The sequence below is a fragment of the Ictidomys tridecemlineatus genome, chromosome 10 (assembly GCF_052094955.1).
Source record: "Ictidomys tridecemlineatus isolate mIctTri1 chromosome 10, mIctTri1.hap1, whole genome shotgun sequence".
Taxonomy (NCBI): domain Eukaryota; kingdom Metazoa; phylum Chordata; class Mammalia; order Rodentia; family Sciuridae; genus Ictidomys; species Ictidomys tridecemlineatus.
In genome coordinates this window covers 89,249,334-89,271,777 of record NC_135486.1, presented here as the reverse complement: position 1 = coordinate 89,271,777, position 22,444 = coordinate 89,249,334, and the positions used below count along the sequence as shown (strand labels likewise).

Here is a 22,444-nt window from a genome sequence, read left to right as displayed (position 1 = left end):
CTTTGAATTTGCGATCCTCCTGCCTCAAGCCTCCTGGGCCACTGGAATTATCAGGCTTGTGCCACCCCTTTCTTTTTTTTCAAGAGGGGTTCTTTTTTCCTCTCTTATTTGGTTTAGGGAAGATAGAGAATAAGACATGTTATATACATGGTCATTGTTTAAAAAGAAAATTGGGTGCAGTACCTACCTCTTCCCCTACAAGGGTAAAAGTAATGTTTTATGTATACTTTACTATAGAATTGGACTTCTTTGGGGATAACAATGTCTGGAAGGATGCAGGTAGCACCCCCCAGGGTTTTGATACTTTGATGACATTTTCCAGCCCTCACCTCCCAGCAGCCTATGCAAGTCACATCCAAGATCACAGTGTAGTTTGTGTGCCCTTTTAAGAAGGGACTCCTTTTATCCTGTGCCTCCACATTGTCCTGCTGCTTTGCCATGAGAAAGGTAGAGAGGATTTGCATTTTTTTTGCATTCCCAGAATCAATATTGGGTATCTGCTACATAATGCTTTAATCAGAGATGTTTGGGGAAATGAAATTTAAAAAGTTAGTTTGTAAAGACTGTTAGAATCCATAACCACTGGTAAACTGGAGATTTCTGAACATTGAATGTTACAGGTTTACTCCTTAGCATCGACTTTTGCCAGATGGAGATTCCTGATCTCCAGTGGCTTCTGATTGACTTCTTTCACCAGAGGCATTCAAACTAATATTTTTGCATTCAGGCATGCTAGATGCATTCTGCATGCTAGATGTAGAATCATAGTTCTTACTATAATTTACCTTTTCAGATCCTGTGTTTATTTTCTAAAAAACAGAGTTGATGGGGCTGGGGTTGTGGCTCAGCGATAGAGTGCTCACCTAGCATGTGCAGGGTGCTGGGTTCAGTCCTCAGCACCACATAAAATAAATAAATAAATAAAATAAAGGTATTGTATTCAACTACAACTAAATAAAAAAAAAACAGAGTTGATAATGTCTACATTAAAGGGTGTCTGTGAGGATTAAATATGTCATCTGGCACATGGTAGATGCTTGTAAACATTAGTTTTTTTCCTTTGCTCTTGGGAAACCATAGAGTTAACTTTTAAAAAGCACCTATTACAGTAAAAAAGACATGGAATATGCTAACTCAGATGGTCCAAAATAGACTGCAGAATGTATGTCTTTGTGTATAAACTATTGAATCTTATACAAGGAGGAATCAATGACTTTTGGCAATAAGATTATGTTAGGGGAGAGTAATAAATACTGTAATGGAACACTGGCAGCAACAAGTTTGAAAAGGAACAAGAGTCAATGATGCTAGGAAGGTAACATTTGATAATAAATGACATCATGTACCAACACCTCAGAAAACATATTTCAAGTAGAACTATTTTAGAAAGTTTTATTAGAGTACTTTAAAAAAACATGATTATTAAAGGGTGTATTCACAGCACATTTTCAATGTGGAGAGAGAAGGTAAAAATAAAATCAAAATTACCTTTAGTAATTTAAAGGTATAAACAAATGATAAATGCTTTAGCGCTTAAAGTTCACATTTTCTTTTGATTGGGCAGCAGCAGCTATGAACCTGTTTTTGAAAGAAAATTTGTGACATTGACTTCCTCCCCTGATCAGTAGAGAAGTGGGGTTATGGAAGGTCATGATTTACAGTGGCCAGAGAAGGTATAGAAAACTTCTGCCCTATCTAGGTGTTTCTTCAGTATTGGAGCCAGTAACAGGCCATCTTGTTTAGAAAAGGTTCTAGGAAATGGTAAAGATGGACTGTTGAAGATATTTGGCATAGCTGTAAGTGTATAGTATTAATTGGAGAAATAGGCCACAGTGTTTCCACAGGAGAGTTAAACCCAGCCAGCTGCATATCTATCCCCAAATGGAACTGGGTCTTCTGTGCTGCCTTTTCTGTGCCATATTTCAGTGCATCATCCCATTGTCAACCATTGGTTGCCATCCTTCTCTGCTTCTTGGTCCTTGTGTTTCACCTCTCATCACCCACCGGGTGCATCCTGTCCCTTCTGCAGCATCTTCAAACTCATGTACTTCAGCCTGCTTCCCACCTGCTGCCATCCTGCCATCCAGTCTTGTCCTCCTTTGGTTTATTTCCCTCCTAGTGTGCAGTGGTAACATTTCCCCCCAAGATTGTGTTTGGTCACTCGTGAGTCTCTGGTGCCATTGAGATAAAATCCACAATCCTTCATGAACTCTTTGATATTACTTCTCCTCCCTCATAGTGTGTCTTAAAGGCCCTGTATGCTTTTTAAAAAAATGATAAGCCTTTTTTGTGTTTGATGTTTTTATTTCTCTTCTTTTCTCCCCTTTGAGAGAAGCAAGTCTCAGTTTTTTCCTTGGTTTTCCCATAGCACTGATCCCTAGCAAAATACTTGTCACTGCCAAGTGCCTTGCTGTCTCACACCTCACCACAGACTTCAAACTTTGGGGCTTGCAGAGTTTTTCACCATTATGTTTCTTGTATATAGTGCCTACACGAAATTGATTCCCAGTTAAGTGTTTGTTGACTGTTGAATTAAATAATGATAGGGGACTAAACGTTCTTTTTATTAGCTTTCAGATTGTCATTTCAGACTCTCTTAGTTATCTACAATAGGAGATTTCATCAGTGTTGCTCCATGATTAAAAGACCTAGTTATTTGTCTGGTATTGAAATATCAGTGTTCCAAGTGGTATTTTTCCTGTTTCAATGATAGTGTTAATTAATGCCTCCCAGAAGAGAGTGGTTGCTAGGAGATTCTTTCTCTTTTGAGTTTATCTGTATGTGAGATAATGGTTGGTCCTTGCCAGTTTTTTTTTTTTTCTTCATCTTTCTCCCCCTAAGTTGTCAAGAGGAACTGTTTTACTTGATCATTCTTTTAAGGTTATTTCTATTATTTGGCTTATTTGTTAATTATTATTATGTATTATTATGGAGCATTTGAACTTTAAACATGAGGCTGACATGTATATTTTTCTGATGTGTAATTTTTTTCCTCCTTTTTCTGAATTTAAACTAATCACTTCACCATCACGTTTTTCTTTCAGTGGATAACTTTCTAAACATAAATACTAGCAGTCAAACTTGAATTGTTGAAATGTCATCAAGTGGCTTGTCCCTCTTTGTCCACAGGAAAAGTATAACTTCTTTTCAAGCACTCAAGGCTTTACACAATCTGGCCCAAGTCTGCCTTTCCCTTTTTCCTTTGTGGTGGCTTTGCTTCTATTCATCCTCATATACTTACCCACTGTCCCTTAATAAGCTTTTCTCTGTCCATTATATGCCCAGGCCTGTTCCCCATTGTGGCCAAAATGCACCTCCTCTGAACACATTCCTCCAAATAAAAATCTAGCTCTTCCTCAGGCTTCTGGAAATCTCATCTATTCTATGCAGTCATCTTTCCTCCACTTGTAAAACCTGGAACATGTCTTGTCAGTGCAGTATATGTGATCATTACATCGTTCTGCTTTGTTTAAGGAGTTTTGTTTGTTTTGATGTGTGTGTGTGTGTGTGTGTGTGTGTGTGTGTGTGTGTGTGTGTAGGGTGAGATATAAAGGTTGAGATTTGTGAGTTTGCTGGTGGATAGATAGAAGCTCCTTGAGAACAGGGACTGTATTGAAATACCTGTGTCAACCCATGTGTCTAGTGGCATATGCCTTTAGTGGTGTATAAAATACATTTGAACTCATTGACTTACTCTTTTCTGCATTCAGTACCCATTTTGAAGAACTGAGGCATGTGCATTCAAACCAATGTATAGGGACATAGAAGTTTAGTAGAACACAGGCACCTACTAGGCGGGTGCAAGTGGAGGAGGCAGGAAAGTGAGCCTGGGTGAGTTGAAGAAAGTTTCCAGAACAAAAGAGTTGACTTGAGACTTGAGTTGGGAGCCAGATTGAACCAGATGTTCCAACCTAGAGCAAGTGGGTTTTCTAAACACCTGCAGGTTAAAGGGAATGACAGTACTCTTTATTTGAGCACTGTTGCTGAAATAAAGGAATGAAGTTGATTTATGTGTAAATTTGTATTACATTTAGCATCAATAGATTTTTAAAGTTCCTGGTATTTTCTGTGTAGATTATATATAAATAACAATTGTTTATTTTCAATCCAGTAAATTCAGTTTTCCTATTGTCCTGTTGCATTGACTAGGACCTCTTAAACAATGTGGTAGCAAGAATAAGCAAGGGATTGAATCTCTTGTACAATGTTGAGTTGAAGGTGGCTGGATCCCAGTTCCATTCCTGACTTAAAGAGAGGGCATCTGATACTTAATCATTAAAAATGAGGATTACTGTAGGTTTGGGCAGATAGCCTTTATCAGATTAAAGAAGTTTGCTGAGAGTCTTTTATCCTGAATGGTTATGGAATGTAGGGCCACTATTTCATTCTGTACAATGTAATTTTTTCTGTTTCATTCTTAGTAATTTCTTGAGATCTGTGTTTTAGGGCACTAGTTCTGTGTTCTAGTGTGTCTCATTTGTGATTTAGTTCACGTATTGAGGTTTAGACTTCAGTGACTTTTTAAAAAAAAATTTATATCCAGAATATATTAAGTCATTTGGGCATCTATAACATAGTACCATAGATTCTAAACAATAGAAATTTATTTCTTGTTGTTCTTAGAGGCTAGGAAGTCTAAGATCAAGGGGCTGGCAGAGGGGCTGGTTGAGGGTCTATTTCTTTGTTCATCGATGGCCATATTCTTTTCTTTCCTTTATTTCATTTCTTTCTCTCTTTCTTTTCTCTTCCTTCCTTCCTTCCTTCCTTCCTTCCTTCCTTCCTTCCTTCCTTCCTTCCTTCCTTCCTTTCCTTTCCTTTCTTTCCTTCCTTCCTTTCTTTCTTTCTTTCCTTCCTTTCTTCCTTTCTTTCCTTTCTTTCTTTCTTTCTTTCTTTCTTTCTTTCTTTCTTTCTTTCTTTCTTTCTTTCTTTCTTTCTTTCTTTCTTTCTTTCTTTCCTTTCTATCCTTTCTTTCTTTCTTTCTTTCTTTCTTTCTTTCTTTCTTTCTTTCTTTCTTTCTTTCTTTCTTTCTTTCTTTCTTTCTTTCCTTCCTTCCTTCCTTCCTTCCTTCCTTCCTTCCTTCCTTCCTTTCCTTCCTTTCCTTCCTTTCCTTCCTTTCCTTCCTTTCTTTCCTTTCCTTTCCTTTCTTCCTTTCCTTTCTTCCTTTCTCTCTCCCTTTCTCTCTCCCTTTCTCTCTCCCTCTCTCTCTCTCTCTCTCTCTCTCTCTCTCTCTCTCTCTCTCTCTCTCTCTCCCTCTCTCTCTCTCTCTCCCTCTCTCTCTCTTTCTTCTCTCTCCCTCTCTCTCTCTTTCTTCTTTCCTGGAAATTGAATCCAGGTGTGCTCTACCATGAAATCACATCCCTAGTTCTTTTATTTTTTATTTTGAGACAGGGCTTCACTAAGTTACCCAGGTTGGCCTTGATCTTGTAATTTTTGTGCCTCGGCCTCCTTTTGGAATGTGCCACCACTTCTGGCATATTCTGTTATAGCCTCCCATGCAAAAGGACCAGGGGAGTACTTTGGGGCCTTTTTAATGAGGGTAGTGATTTCATTCTGCACTAATCAACTCCCAGAGATCCCTCTTTCCTCATATTGGGGGTTAGGATTAAATTTATGAAATTTGGGGGAGGAGCACAAATATTTAGTGTTGAGCAGTATGTGTTTGTGAGTATATATTTCTGCATATGTATATATTAACACAAATATGGATACAGTTCTTTTTTTTTAAATTACCTATTTTTTTTTGGAATATCTCTCTTATGTTTTTATTTCTTTTGTGTTTAATCATTGTGCACATATTTTTGTGTGTGGTTTTTATTTTCTTATTCTATTATTTCAATTTCTTGAGGGCCTAATTCTTGGTGTTGGTTGAGTATCTTGCTTCTTGCTGGTTACAGATATTCTGTTCATTGTTTTGCCATTTTGGATGGTGAGCTTGTCTTTAGGGACCTATCTAGTGGAGTTGGAGATAGGCTTCTCCAGAGTGGGTATAGTCGCTTCTGGCAGGCACCCTGCAGATGACCAGTTGGAGTAATTGTTGTCCAGGGATTTCCTGAATACATGTGTGGGACTGGAGTTGAATGCCAAACACCAGAATAGGGATACAGACAGACCAGTGGTTATCAGTTACTGGGGTACTGGAAGATCTCTGGATGCTAGGTTCAGCCTTTTCCTCCTCTTGAGTACATAGTTGCATCCCCTCCCCATGACCCCCGCTCCCTGCTCCCCAGTTTAGTTTTTTCACTGAGACTATAGCCCTTTGAAGGTTTCAACTGTATATAGAAATGTTAGTTCTAACCTGTGACGTGTATCCTGTCCTGCATGAACATTAAAATAAGGTGATTTCCAACCAGACACTTTTTTGTATAAAAGGGTTACAGTTAGTAATTATGCCAGGATTTTAACGGTGTAAATCAGGATGTGTGTCACCTTTGTTTTAAATCTAATACCCAGCTTGCACAGCTGGATAGCCCTCCCCTGCTGGAAGACTGCAGAGTCTTTTTCATTATGGCCTCAAATCCCTTATGTTGCTTCCTTGCCTTACTCTCCTAGGTGTGTAAAAGAATGTCTCATATTCTTATATCACATTTCTCAGTGCTTGTAGCATGAGAACCTTTAGGCTATTTTACCTACTTTATTGACAGAACAATTGTCTTAACTTTTAGTATTAGGATTGTTATTGTCTTTGGTTTCTCTTAAGAAAGAATATTATACTCCTTAAGAGACTATTAGAAAGAGGGTTAAGGAAGAGAAGGAAAGAAGGAATAGTTATGGGGAGAGAAAAAGAGAAGAAGATGAGCGCAAGTCCAGACATGAACCCACCCACAGAGAAACTGACCTAGAGACCGCACACATAGATATGTGGTCAAAGAGACAACTATTTACAAAGACACACATGTGGATCACCTAGGGGGACATGAGCAGCAGAGAGCAAAATAGAAAATAACCAGACTTTAGTGTGTTGCACTAAATCAAATAATCAAAAACAAATAATCAAAAAATATTCCCCCACTTGAGATCATAGGGAGTAGAAGAGGTGTCTTCACAATTAGCCAGAATTGCAGTAACAGCAGTGTGCTGTTACTAAGGATGCTGATATAGGCTGCTTGGTTGCATCTTGCTGACCAACTGGTTGGGTTCTTGATTTGGTCTCATTGACACTAGTGAATAAGGTAATTACTGATTTTCAGTCAGTGGGTCAATAGTAACTTTTTTTTTTTTAAAGGAACCAATATATTTTCAAATTAACAGGTTTCATTTGTAGATTTCATCATTGCCTCACAAATCAAATTTGGAAATGTAACCACCTAAAATTGAAATTAAAAGTTTGATATTTTGACCATGTTAAATAGTTGTCAAAAGACAGGAAATAGACGTAGTGTTATCATCTGAGTTTATTGTTGGGATCGTCAGCTGGTCACAATTGGCCTCCAATTCAAAATTGATTTTTCACCATGATGTTCTAAAAACTATTATGGAACCACAGACAGAATCTTTTGGATTCATTGTCTAGACCTAAATGGATAGGTAATCTTTTTTGATGACTGATGGAAACAGTGATCATCTTGGGGCCTAGCTGTGCAGAAAGAGTAGGACGGAGGTTTTGGTTTTGTGCAGAGTCTCCTCTTTTGTCCTCTTTAGACCCTGCTGTACTTTTCTGTTTTCATTTTACTGATTTTCAAGACTACCAGTGATAGGTAATAATTCTCACTTTGCCTAGTCATTTTATTTCCTGAATTTTTTTTATAAGACTGTAAGTACACTTGGTTCTGGTTTAAAATCTGAGATAAGCAACTGTAAATCACTATTATTGTGACATGTGTGGAAAGGACAGAAGAAAATCATGTTGCCTGACATAGGAGAATACTGCTAAATTACACTTTGGCTGCGGCGGGGGTGGGGGTGGGGAGCGACTGGGGATTGAACTTGACCACTGAGCCACATCCCTAGCCCTGTTTTATATTTTATTTAGAGACAGGATCTTACTGAGTTGCTTAGTACCTCACTTTTGCGAGGCTGGCTTAGAACTCGCAATCCTTCTGCTTCAGCCTGCTGAGCTGCTGGGATTACAGGCGTGCACCCACTGCGCCTGGCCACACTATTTTAATAAGCATGTTGTTTACTTTTAGATTTTGAATACAGGGATAGTGTTGTACTTTGCGCTTAGCAGAGATATGGACTACAAGCAATATGACCAAGTACTTTGTTATCTTAAAGCTTGGCAGTAGGCCCTGAGAACACGCATCCTGTTAATATTTTAATTTGATTGTGTCTTACTTAAATAGATATCATAATCATAAAGAAGTAATGGTTTGGAACTCTGCTTCTTAAGATTAGATTGAAGTCAACTTCCATGACATTCCTTAAAATTGCCTCTCTCTAAAGAAGAGCCTGGTTTGTGGATCATTTAGGAAGATGTGGGAAAATCTCTATCAGGGATAGGAATCACCAAAATTTTAAATACCAAGTTCAAGCCAGTATTCTTTTTTTTTTTCCCCATCCCTAGTAATAGTTTTGTTTAATTCTAAGATATCATCTTAGTGAACAATCTTAACTTTAATGCTACATAATTATATTCAGAATTGAAAACAAATTGTGTAATGAAGATTGAAATGGACTTTAACATACGCGTGTTTTATTCCTCTAGCACTGAGCTATAATGCTTTTTTATACCCATTTTAATAGCTGTTAATTATGGGGCATATGTTACATGGTAGACACTCTACTACATATTGCTTTATATAAATGACTTCCAATCTTTGCAGGAATCTTCTGTTAGTTGTTATGAGGTCACTTTATAAATAAGGAAAATGAGACCCAGAGTAGTATCACAATTTACTTTAATTCAAATCTAGGTCTTTCACACTTTATAATGTGATATTTCTATTCACCATTTGAGCTTCTCCGTGAGGGGCCTCCAGAACAGACTACTCTCAGCTTTCTGAATGTGGGTTATGGAGTTTATAGTTCTTCCTAAGGATTTTATTCTTTTTAAAAATTTTCTTCACTGGTGCTCTACACTTTCAATCTATGTATATGTCTGTCTGTCTGTCTGTCTATCTATCTATCTATCTGTCTATCTATCTATCTATCTATCTATCTATCTATCTATCTATCTATCTATCTATCTGTCTATCTGTCTGTCTATCTTCTTATTAGTTTTACTTTTAGTAGAATGTGTTTTGATATTATACATATTTGGAGTATAACTTCTTTTTTTTTCAGGAGTATAACTTATTTTTCTGGTAGTACATAATGAAGAATTACTTTGGTCTTGTAATCATATATGCACATAGGAAAGTAATGTCTGATTCATTCTTGTGTTTCCTATTCCCATCCTCATTTTCATTTCCCTTTGTCTAGTCCAATGAACTTCCATTCTCTGCCCACCCCATTCCCCCACTCCCTTTTGTGTTTTTATCCACATAGTAGAGAGATCATTCAGCCTTTTGGTTTTTGGGAATGACTTACTTCATTTAGCAAGATACTCTCCATCCATTTGCTGGCAAATGCCATAATTTCATTTTTTTTATGGCTGAGTAACATTCCATTGAGCATATGTACATTTCCTTTATCCACTCATCTGTTGAAGGGCACCTAGATTGGTTTCATTGCTTAGCTATTGTGAATTGAGCTGCTATCAACATGAATGTGGTTGCATCACTATACTATGCTGATTTAAGTCCTTTGGGTATATAACAAGGAGCAGGATAACTGGGTCAAATGGTGGTTCTATTCCAAGTTTTTTGAAGAATCTCCATACTGCTTTCCAGAGTGACTGCACCAATTTGCAGTCCCACCAGTAATGTATGAGACTACTTTTCCCCTATATTCTTGCCAACATTTATTGTTACTTATATTCTTGATAAGTGCCATTCTGACTGGAGTGAGATGGAATCCCCATGTAGTTTTGATTTGCATTTCTCTACTTGTTAGAGATGTTGAACATTTTTTCATATATTTGTTGACTGACTGTATTTCTTCTTCTGTGAAGTGTCTGTTATTGATTGGGTTATTTGTTTTCTTGTGCATCTTCATTTTAGAAGGATGCTCAAATAGAGCAGGGACTTGACCTAGTTTGTTCACTTCTATATTCTCAGCACCTGGAATCCAGCAGCTTTCTGGCATCTGGAGATGTTCAGTGACAATATGTTAAATGAATGAATAAGTGAGTGAAAATAATGGCAGGTTGGCCTTGATAGTATACTCTTGTTATCAAATACTGATTTATGCCATCACAATGCAAATGCAAAGGTTAATATGTGTTAGAAATATGATGCATTTTGAAGTCAGTTAAAATTGTCTATTATTGATATTAGCCCTTTGAAAATAAAAAAGTGTGTTTTTATGACCATTCATAGGAAAGGATTATGAATAGGAAAGAGGAGACTAGTTCCCTAAAATAGTCTTTTAGTAGCAATAGAATTGAACATAATACTTAGCAGATAGCAGGGACTTGATACATATTTATTTTGTTTAACTGAATTCAGCTGAATGGCCTTGACAGGAATTTTTTTTTTTTAAAGCAAAATTTGGTCTGTGGCTGTGGCTCAGTGGTAGAGTGCTTGCCTAGCACATGAGTTTGATCCTCAGCACCACACAAAAATAAATAAAGGTATAAAAAATTTTTTAAAAATATTCACTTTTGACCCTTTCTGAGTCCATTGTTTTGTTTAAGCTCATTAATTTTAAGCATACTGCTCTCTGTCTCACAGGATTTGGGCAGATAGTTCATTCTTTGTTATTCTCTAGCTTGTCCTGTGCTCTAATGTGTTATGTACTCCATCTTATCTGCCTGACTAAAGTGGTGAGTTCATGTAGGATAAACCATGTCTCACACTTTTCTTCTCTGGATAAGTTAGCATGTGAGGTCCTTGAAGAGGAGCAGGTAGGAAAGTCAGAGCTATCTGTGCTCTAGGAAGGCAGGTTGAGGGTTAGATCTGGGGCAGTGTGAAGTTCCTGGGGAGGGTGTGTTGCAAAGAAGAGGGATATTTTATTGGATGGAGGGAGGATTATGTGGACCATCAGAGTTCAAATTGTACTTTAAAAATAGGTTGAATGGCATTAGAACTGACTTTAGCAAAGTGATTAGCATCCTTTAGCTATGAAGTTCATTTCATCCATAATCTCTGATTTGAAACTCATATTCCATGAATTTCTTGCTTTTAGTTCTTGTCATTTGGAAACATCATCTAGCTGAGCCGAAAATATCATGATGCTCTCCCAAATGTGTTCCAACTTGTACATGTTTTGGGTACCATTTTTTTCGGGATTCTCTGCAGTGATCGGGAGGGGAGTAGCAGGTTTGCTTGATTGATTTGAGAGTGTTAAATGATACAACAGGCTTATTTTGCTTGGCTTGTGAGAATGCTGTTTTTTCCCCCCATTTTTAGTTCTCTAAAAAGTTGTAATATCGTAATAATTGTATCTCTTCAAGAAGTTTCTCTCTAAGTTTTTTTTTTTTTTTTTTTTGGTACTGGGGATTGAACTCCTGGGCACCTGACCACTGAACCACCCAGCCCTGTTTTGTATTTTATTTAGAGACAAGGTCTCATGGAGTTGCTTAGTGCCTTGCTTTTGCTGAGGCTGGCTTTGAACTTTCCTCAACCTCCCAGGCTGCTGGGATTTTACAGGCATGTGCCACTGCAACCAGCTGTTCTCTTATATGCAAATCTTAAGAACAACCCGACAGTTCTGCATACAAGTACTCTGCCTTTTTGGATATTTACCTGTGCTTGATAAGCCAGATTATTATAACTATCAAGATTGTTATTATGGTCGGACCTCTGTATTAGTGTATTTTTTTTATTCCTGTAATGAAATATAGTGATATTCAAGACAGGTCACTTTATAAAGAAAAGAGGTTTATTTTGGCCCCTAATTTTGGTTCAAAGTCAAGGGTCACATCTGGTAATGACTTTTTGGGGGGGCGCAGAAACAGAAAACATGCATGCATATGTGAGTCTTTCTTTTTTTTCTCCCTCTTGCTGCTAGGATTTAATCATGGGGATCCCTCCTACTGGCTTTATCTAATACTTATTACCTCTTAAAGGCCCTTTAAATGTATAGTTGGATTAAATTTTTTGCCTTTTTGATACATCACAATAAAGATTAAACTTAAACAGGAAGTCTTGGGGGATATACGCAAACCACATCCGGTCCATAGCACCCACCTTCACATTACAGGTAGTCAAAGTAAGTTAGTTCCTCAGATTGACTTCTATACAAAAATAGACTATTGACTTGTATTTGACACTGTGTTTCATTACTTTGCTCTTTTATTGGAAAATAAATCTGGGTTAGGCTTAGAGAAAATGCAAACTAGCTATTATGGTGTAGATCTGAAATGTTCCCCCAAAAGCTCATCTGTTAGGTAATAAAGGAGTGTTTAGAGGTGAAATGATTGAATTGGAGGGCTGAAACTTTATCAGTCCATCAATTGGTTAATCCACTGATAGATGCATGGACTACTGAGAAGCGGGACCCATATGGAGGAAGTACGTTCTGAAATTTAAATTTCAGGGAGATCTTGAGGAATATTGGGGGTTACCCTAGAAGAGTCTATCTTCTCCTTGACCCCTTCTCATTCCCTGCTTCCTGGCTGCTATGAGCTGAGCAACTTTCCTCTGCCACATACTTCTGCTGTGATATTCTGCCTCACTTTGGCTCAAGAGCAGTGGCATTGATTGCTGTGGACTGGGATACCTCTGTGACCCATGAGCCCAAATAAACTTTTCCTCTTCTAAGTTGTTTTTGTCAGGTATTTTCATCATAAAGTTGAAAAGCTGACAATTAGCATAAATGTTTTTTTCTTAGTAATGTACAGGAAGTTAGAAGCATCTGAACATGCTTTGAAATAAAAACTAGTGATATCCTCAGAAGCTCCCCTCAGCATTTTGTGCCATGGTGTTCAGAAGCTGAGAATTCCTAGAGATTCCCCTCCTTCCACCTCCTACCCCGGGGAAACCTGGTTCTGAAATTTAAATTTCAGGGAGATCTTGAGGAATATTGTTGTGTTATATAAATTCAGCTTTAGGGGCCTCTGTTATTCCCTCTGCATCAATCTTTGCCTCACCTCTAATGCAGGCTTCAGTCCTTGTAGGTTAGCCAGGATCTCAGGTAAGACATGGTCTAGCAGGGATGGCAGGAGAGCTCTGGATTCCAAGATTCTGGCCAGAGTTCTGAACCAAGTTCTTTCACCACCCAGGTGGACAGTTAATCCTTTGCACCTACACTCTCCTCATCACAGCAGACCCTGATCTCCTTTTCTCTGAAGTTAGCATGACTTGTTCTTCGTCACAGAACAGGGTCAAGACAATGCCTATCCCCATCAGGAAACCACTTTTGTGCCACTGTGAGCATTATGATCAGACCTAGAAGTATGACATGGCCTTGAAAGAAACATAATTGGTATACACATCTCTTGGGGAAAGTATAAAGTGAAATTCCTGCTGCATGGTTTGCCCATAGGAGAAAAAGCAGGCTTCCTATTGTTTTGTTTGTTTGGCCTTTGGGCCCATTAAAGCAGGAAGAATGAAGACACACAGTGGTAGTTGTTAGAGGATAAGGGCACCTCCCTCAGAGGTCCCTCTTGTTCAGAGTTCCAATAGCAAGTACACAGTACTGGCGAGCAGACTCATCCCAGTGGCAGTGCATGAGTCTCCACTGATTTCAGGAAAGTGTCCTACAGCCACAGCCAGGAGAGCTCTGGGCATCTCCTGTGAACACTAGCTTGAGCTGGAGAAGTAGACCACCATCTAAGAGGATAGAAGACGTTCAAATCAGTTTTCACAAGTTGCCATAAATTTTTTTTTCAAACTTCAAAAGTGTAAATATCAAACCAACAAAAGTGTGCTGAATGTTGAAATTTAAAAAACACAGATAAGCAAAACCAAAAACAAATTTAAAAAAACCCTTAAGGAATATTGGTGTATATTCTTTTACATATGTTTTATATGCCTGTACATATACCCCAAGGTGGTATCACACTGCTTTCCTCACCTAATGACACATGGCTTTCTATGGCAATAAAATATTCTTTGTATGATTTTTAAATGGTGGTTTAGCATTTCACCCTGTAGCTTTTTCACTGCTGACACCAAAAGACTTGACAAGACAAATTTTATAGGAGGAAAAGTTTATTTGGGGGCTCACAGTTTCAGATGTCTCAGTTTTGCAGACTCCATTCCTCAAGGCCTAAAGTAAGGCAGTTACACCACAGTAGAAGAGTGTGGTAGAGGAAAGCAGCTGGAACCATGGCACCAGGAAACAGAGAGAGAGAGGGAGAGAGAGAGAGAGAGAATGCGAGTGAGTACAAGTGCACAATTGAGCTCTGCTCAATAAGGCCAAGATACATTCCTTGGGGCACTCCCCCAGTGACCCATTTCCTCCAACCACATTCTGCCTGCCTGGAGTTACCACTTAGTTAATCCTCTATCTGGATTAAGCTTTCTTGGATTGTGTCACACATGAGCTTTTGGAGGACACCTCATATCTAAACCATAACATTGATATATTATATGTACTATAACAAATGCCCTATTGTTGGAAGCTCTCTCTTAGAGTCTGTGACATCCCCATTCTTAGCAATTTGGGGGGGCTTGTGTGCATTGTGGTAAAGAATTTTAATCTCCAAGACATTCTAGGATTTAGAAGCAGGTTCTCATTCTGAAACAAATGGCAGTATTATATAGTTTTGGCTCCAAACAGGGAAGCTTTACGTGCTTTGTAGTGTTCTAAAAACCCCATCTGATAGCTTTTAATATTAAGATGTGGGTCTTAAAGAAACTGTAAGATTGATGAGTAGACATTGGATGTTAAGGAACAAAGTAAAGCTTTGCAATGAAATTTAAGTTGCCATCAAAAGCCTACGTACAAAAAAGCCCAGGACCAGACAGATTCTCAGCTGAGTTCTACCAGATCTTCAAAGAAGAACTAACACGAAACCTCCTCAAATTATTCCATGAAGTAGAAAAGGAGGGAACCCTTCCAAACCCATTCTATGAAGCTAGTATCTCTTACCCTACACAAAACTCAGGGAAAGTGGATCAAGTACCTAGACATTAGACCAGAGATTCTTGTGCCCACGAGAAGAAAATGTAGACCCAACTTTCCATCATGTAAGCTTATGAACTGACTTCCTCAACAAGACTCCTAAAGTACAAAAAGTAAAATCAAGAATCAATAAATGGGACAGTATCAACCTAAGAAGCTTCTTTACATTAAAGGAAACAATAATGTGAAGAGAGAGCTTACGGAATGGGAGAAAATCTTTGCCCCCTGCACCTAAGATAGAGCATTAATCTTCAGGATATAAAAAGAACTCATAAAACTTAACACCAACAAAACAAAACAAATAACCCAATTAATAAATGGACAAAGGAACTGAACAGACACTTTGCAGAAGAAGAAATATGATCAATCAACAAATATAAAAAAATGTTCAACATTTCTAGCAAGTAGAGAAATGCAAGTCAAAATTACATTGAGATTCCATTTCACTCCAGATTGGTAATTATCAAGAATAAAAGCAACCATATGAATGTTGGTGAGGATGTAGGCAAAAAGGTGCACTCAGACATTGCTGGTAGGACTGCAAATTGGTGCAGCCACCTGGAAAGCAGTTTGGAGATTCTTTAGAAAACTTGGAATGGAACCACCATTTGACCCAGTTATCCCGAGCTCCTTGATATATACCCAAAGGACTTAAAATCAGCATAGTATAGTGATACAGCCACATCTATGTTTATAGCAGTTCAATTCATAATAGCTAATCTAAGCAATGGAACCAATCTAGGTACCCTTTAATAGATGAGTAGATAAAGAAAATACTGTATATATACAAAATGGAATGTTACTCAGCCATAAAGAAGAATGGAATTATGCCATTTGCCAGCAAATGGGTGGAACTAGAGCAAGTACTTCATGCTAAGTGAAATAAGCCAGTCCCAAAAAAACAAAGGCCTAATTTTCTCTCTCATATGTAGATGATACACACAAGAGGGGTGGAGGGAGGGAAGAATAGAAATACTTTGGATTAGACAAAAGGGGATGAAGGGAAGGGAGGGTGGATGGGAATAGGAAAGACAGTAGAATGAACTGGACATAGCTTTTCTATGTTCATATATAATACATGACCAGGAAAACTTCACATCATGTACAATCACAAGAATGGGATACTAATTTAAATAAGTTATACTTCATGTATGTATGTCAAAATACACTCTACTGTCATGTGTATCTAAAAAGAACAAATTAAAAAAAATGAGGGATTAAAAAGCACAACGAAGTGAGGCTTTGTGGTTTTGATACTGTTTGAGCCCAGAGCATTGGGTTGTTATTGTCACCCCAGGAACATGTAGGCACCATGTGCTCATTCTCTCTGAGTTGATGCTTTCTCCGAGGGGATTATGTATTAAGATTTCTGCATCCATGTGTGCTTAGAATTACATATTGCCCTCACTTTTATATATAGAGGTCCTCAAACAATTAACACCTTTGTTATTTAAATACTCCTCTATTAAAAAAAATAAACATGATCTTGATTGAGCAGGAGACCCTCCCACAAAGAATCATTTTCTCCAGGAATTTTCTGGCCTAACTTCATCAGATTTAAATTAAAGGGTATGAAAATTTGTTTCTCTTTGCCGTCTTTCTCCTTCCATCAAAATCCATCAGTGCCCTTTAACTGTGAAACTCTGGTGTAAGTTTAATACAAATTATGTGATACCTGAAGGACCAGATAACTGATATACCATGGGTTTAAGATTCAGTGGGTGTTTTTAAAATCAAGTCCCAGTGAAAAATTAGAAAGTACAATTCAGAATGTGATTGGCTATGTGAGAACACTATGTCATGTCAGGGATTTGCTGAGGATAAGTGATGCAGTGTTGCTTTTGGTGTCCACATGACCATCCTTGTTTTTTCTTCCTTTTATCTTTGATTTAATTAGCTATTTAAGTTAAGCATATGCATCATCTGTTTTTATTGGTGGTGTTTGGTTTTTAAAAATTTATTGAAGTAATTTAACCCCCAAAGAGTTTTCATTCTGAAGATATAAGCTGATTTGAAGATGATTCTGACATTTCAGTGGTTTTTTAAAAAAGATGTTTTCTTTTTCCTCCCCTAACTTAATTCTCTTGGTTTGCTTAACCAATCTTTTCCTTTAGAATCAGATTGAGCTTCTTGTTGCTATTGCTTATGTTTTTGTGTTCAACTGATTATTCTTCTATAGTGTGATTCTAAGTTGACAAGCCCTTTAACCTTTGGAAATTGTTCTAATGCAGGGACTGCTGCAAAACCTGGGAGTGGGAAGAAAGGGAAGTAAGGAGTGCTACTGAGTGTCAGGAAGGGGAAGAGGACTGGGGCCTGAGGATTTGGTCTTACCAAGTGATCTGATTTCTTCAGAGAAGCTGGAAATAGGGAATTTTCCCCCTTGTGGTGGTGTGTTTGATATCTCTTGATTTTTTTATATGTTGGCCTGAATTGTTTTTCCAAATTGTGGATCAAAGAGAACACACGTGTGGCCCACATTAGGCCCATAAATGGCCAATATGCAGTGTTTACCTTAAGGGATAAGTTTTGCCTTTCAAAATAATTTTAACCAAGCAGAGTGTGTGGGTGCTGATTGAGCCTAACCAGTTGAGATATCCTATTTTAGTCACCTTTGACAAGGAAATACCTCTTAATAGTGGAGTTCAGACAAACCTGTTGCAGTGTATAATTGCAGATGATAACTGGTATTTCTCTTTTATGGTCTCTTGGGTGTAGAACACACTCTTAAAAAGAAAATAGAGATTGAGGCTAATATATCTCCAGCTTAATGGCTAATTTTTATATGGGACTTGTTCATATTTCTAAAGAATAGTGTTTTTAATTGAATCAAAGGAATCCATTAACAATAGTAGGTTTTCAGAATCTTTGAGATATATTAGCAATCAAGGTTGAAAAAAATTGAAAACTAATCTTGGCTCTCCCTAGTAGTTATCAGATGGTTATTCACACAATTTGTTTTTCTTTCTTTAAAGATTTGAACATGGAATTCAATCCTTCAGATCATCCCCGGGCCAGCACAATATTCCTCAGTAAATCTCAGACAGACGGTATGTTACTAATTTATTTGTTTCTTTAAACAAAAAAATGCCCATGTTTATATTTAGCCTAAATCTTGATTTTTCTGTTTTCAATGTAAAATAGAATGCCTTTTAGTGACCCTGAAGTATATTGTTTAATGGTTATTCCTTTTCGTTTTCCTTCTTTTGTAATGAGTTGTTTTTAGAATTTGCCATTTGAAATAATTCTTTTAATTTTGCCAATTAGCTGGATTATCTCTATACATATTCTGTAGCTAGAGTTTGTACTCTGAGTCAGGAATTTACCTTGAAGAACTGATACTTCCATCAGTTCTCAAAAGATCATACAGGTTTGTTACATTGGACAGTGTATAAAAGAAAGCAAAATATAAACCTTAAGTAAAAGCACCACTCTCTCTCTTGTGTTGCTTAAGTGCTGAATTGTACCTCTACACTAGATGCAGATGTTTTTTGCTAAGCTTTTAATCAGCTTGTTCTTAAAGAGCCTAGGATCTTTTGTGATTTATCCTAGATGTATGTGGGATTTTTCCTAGGGGTTATTCTTTTTTTTAGCCTCTGGCTTATGTCACTGTTCCCTGGTCCTTGGCTACAAAGGGGAAATAAGATAACATTTATATGGTTCAGTGGTCATAAATCTTGGTAGGATGCCTATATAAAAGTATGGCATGTGATTATATATTATAATAGGATATTATTTTATGATCTAGAAGTCCTATAGGTTCTGTCCTTGACTTTTTTGGCAAGTTACTAAGTTCTAACTTAGAGAGGATCCTGAAGTGACTAGAAAATAGCCAAGCATGTTTAAAACAGTAAGTTCATAATAAATTGGTAACTCCTTAATAATGATTAGGTTAACAGTTTTGGCAAGGCATGATGTTGATGTGATACTGGTTATCTGTAATTAAGCATGAAAGACTTTGGTGTAGTTATGAAACATAAATGTTTTCAAAAGTAAGAGTAAAGTATATAGGCATCAAATACTTGTGAAGGCAGTTGTGAATGTATTGGATACATTTAAAAAAAAAAAAACAACACCACATTTTCCCCTCATGAGATGGGAGGCCATTGGGAGGGGAAGAATATTACAAGGGAAGGAAAATGACAGTGAGGATGAGAGTTTGGGACAATGAAAAATGAAGGATAGAAGAATTCATTGTATATATTAGCATCATTTAAAAGATGTTCTAACAGGATTGCATGAAATTATATCAGGGCCTCTAGGTGGATGATACATATCTTGATTGCTACAACAGAAGAAGGATTGCGCCAGAAATAGCTTAGGGACATACTCCTTCCTCTTCCTCTTCTGGAACACCAGGCATTAATTACTTTAACCCCTTGGTTTATCACTTTAGTTTCTTAAATGCTAGATCTTTTCCATTCAGTGTGGAAATATGCTGTGAACATACATGTTACAAATGAAAAGAAAAATAACCAATACTCTTTCCCCTTATATGTTTTCCTTTACTCCTGTGTGCTTCTGTACTTTGCCTGCTTTTCCTTTTCATTCACATTCCTTCTGAGGTTTTCCTTCCCACCTCAGTTCTGTGGAGTAAGGTTACCAGAGGACATTTTCCATCCTGGAGCTGTTGACCTCTTTGGTGGCACTTGCCACCACCCACTTACCCAAGCTTCTTAAAACTTTTTACTTCCTGTTCTTTTTTTTTTTTTTTTTGTGGTACTAGGTATTGAGCGCAAGGGTATTCTACCACTGAACTAGATTATATTCTCAGTGATTTTTACTTTTTATTTTGAGATAGGATTTCACTAAGTTGCTTAGGATATCACTAAGTTGTTGAGTTTTCTTCAAACTTACTATCTTCCTGCCTCAGCCTCCCAAGTCACTGGGATTATAGGTATGCACTACCATGCTCTGCTTGGCTTCCCATCTTCAACCAGGCCAATTTGCTGAGAATAAGTCCATCTAATAAACAATTGTTTTATCCACAATTAAAAGAAATAGATTGGGGCTGGGAATGTGACTCAGTGGTAGAGCATATGCCTGGTATGTTCAAGGCCCTGGGTTTGATCTCTAGTACAAAACTTTGGTAACTGAATTTTTTGATGAAATGATTGTCAGAGAATTGACTATTTGGTGAATTGGCTTTTGGCAAATTGGTTCCAAGAAATCCTCCCTTTCTGTAAATTCTTTCTTAGCCATCATTCTAAGAAATAAGCTTCTTTTCCTCCATTCATCCCATTAATTCTGATATTTCCCAGGGTTCTTTCTTCCACTCTCATATCTTTTTGGTCTTTTCACAGTTCATTTTAACTTTCATTTTAGCTATAACATCCAACCAGATTTTTTCTTTGCAGTGTTCAAAACCTGTGTATCCAGCTGCCTGCTAGACATATTTACAATTAAAGATTATAGGTTCCTTTAACTCAGTATGTCCCAAAAGGAACTTAGGAACTCAGTTAACTTCCTCCATTTCCTACCCTGCCTGGGGTCCCTAAGCCAAGGAAGGCTTTGCATTTTCCTAGACTCTGCCTGCTTCTCAGTTCTCACAAGTAGGCACCCATGCTGGAGCTGACTTTGCACTGCACACACATCTTCCTAGCTCCACTTTCAGTGACACCATGCTGGGAGTACTTATACCACAGAAATTGGGAAATGCTACAAATCAGGGCATTCTTTTTAAAAACATTTTCCAGCACACCATGGCATGTAGGTTATCTAAGGTATATTGAGTTTTTACCAAGCAGTAAGAACATAGCCCTTGAATCTGATTGACTTTCTTATTCCCATTGCTGCCCGCTTAGGTTGGGCTCAAAATTTCCTCCCTTGGATTACTACAGCAGCCCCCTAGGTTGGTCTTCTCAGCTTTGACCTTATCCCTCTTCAGACCCAGGTCTGTGTTGTTATTAAGTGAAGGGACTTTGTATGAATCAAATAAGATTATGTCACTTTTTTTTAAAAGTATTTTTTAGTTGTCAATGGATTGATTGATTGATTGATTGATTGATTTATATGCATTGCTGAACCCAGGGCCTCACACATGTCCAGGCAAGCGCTCTACCACTGAGCTCTACCATTAAGCCATGACTCCAGCCTTTTTCACTTGGTTTTTTAAAACAACTCCCCTGTTACCTTAGAACTAAAGCCTCTGCCTTCCTTCCCAGTCTACCTTTTCTCTTTTTTTGTGTGTGTCTCTGTGCTCTTGCAGTTTCTCAAATATGACACTTGCTTTCTGCCTGGAGTTCCCCTCTGTCTTTCACATGGCTCATTTCTTCTGCCTTCAAGGCTCACTTCTGCCATCACTTCCTTGATGAAAGTTTCCTTGACCCTTCAGGCTGGGTTAGATAGGCCTTTGGTGAGCTCCTGCAGCAGCCTGTGAATGCTTTCTTTGTAGTCAGAACCAAATTGGGGTGTTTAGGATTTTCGCCTTGTCTGTGCCACCCACTAACTCCTAGAGAGCAAGGAATAATGTTCCCTGAGCTTCCCTTAGTGCTTGTGGATGTGCCAGCCCAACTGGTTGAAAGAAGGAAAAATGACAGAGCCAGTAAACATTTTTGATTTGATTGTTATAGTTCTTCACTTGGATAAATTCTCATTTCCATTGCATGACACTCCATAGCAGTTCATTGTTGTGGGTCCTACCCACCTACCCACTCTATTTTTGTTATAATTGGAAGAAATGTTGTAATCTGAGATGGCAAGGCCCACACCACTATTAGATTATTTTCTTTTGAACCTGGTGATTTCTCTTTTCTTCAGGTTCATGTACTACTTCAGTGGTTTAGTCTTGAGTTTGGGGGTTGGAAGCCATTGTTGTGGTGATGACAGTTATGTTAGGGCAGCTACTTTTTCAGATCACAGCCTGTAGCTCTATGGTTTTTTCAGCTTGCTCTCCTCTGCAGTCCCCTCAACCTCTTGCCTTCTCCAGTGCTTGATAGACAAGCTCTGTGGGCTATATGCTCCACCTACCACCTATTCATTAGTCTGATTTAGATGGTACCTGCAATAAGTAGAGTTTCTTGATTGTTAATTTTCTTTTCTGTCTAGGTATCAAAGAGTTAAGTTTAGGCTGGACTTTGAAACTTTTTTTCATTCTTCAAAAAGATACTGGAAACTCCAGCAAAACTGAGTGATAATAGAGTGCTTGCTAATTAGACCCTTCCAGCTTGAAGTTAGGGGTATTTTATCCAAAGCTGGAGTGACTGCCCTCTTTGTCATTTCTTTGCACAAATGAGTTGTCATTGCAAACTTCTTTTGTAAAAGAGCCATTCAACCAAGAAGGGACCAAGGGTTTCTTATAGGGTGGAGAAAATTGCCAGAGGAAAGAGAGAAATTAGTTTGCTAGGCCTGCCTTGCCTTTTCATAAGATCACTTTGCTTGTGGGGAAGAAATGCAT

At 37.9% G+C, this 22,444-nt stretch overlaps 1 protein-coding gene across 3 annotated transcripts in view; it reads left to right on the top strand.

The window, feature by feature from the left end:
- The window catches only part of Ccny (cyclin Y), a 219,350-nt gene that overhangs the window by 119,702 nt on the left and 77,204 nt on the right, over nucleotides 1–22,444 (top strand). For all 3 annotated transcript variants that reach the window (XM_021730225.3, XM_040278216.2, XM_005330858.5), the window contains one exon: nucleotides 18,024–18,098. In XM_021730225.3, the coding sequence (XP_021585900.1) occupies nucleotides 18,024–18,098 (75 nt within the window). The remainder of the gene's footprint in view (nucleotides 1–18,023; nucleotides 18,099–22,444) is intronic.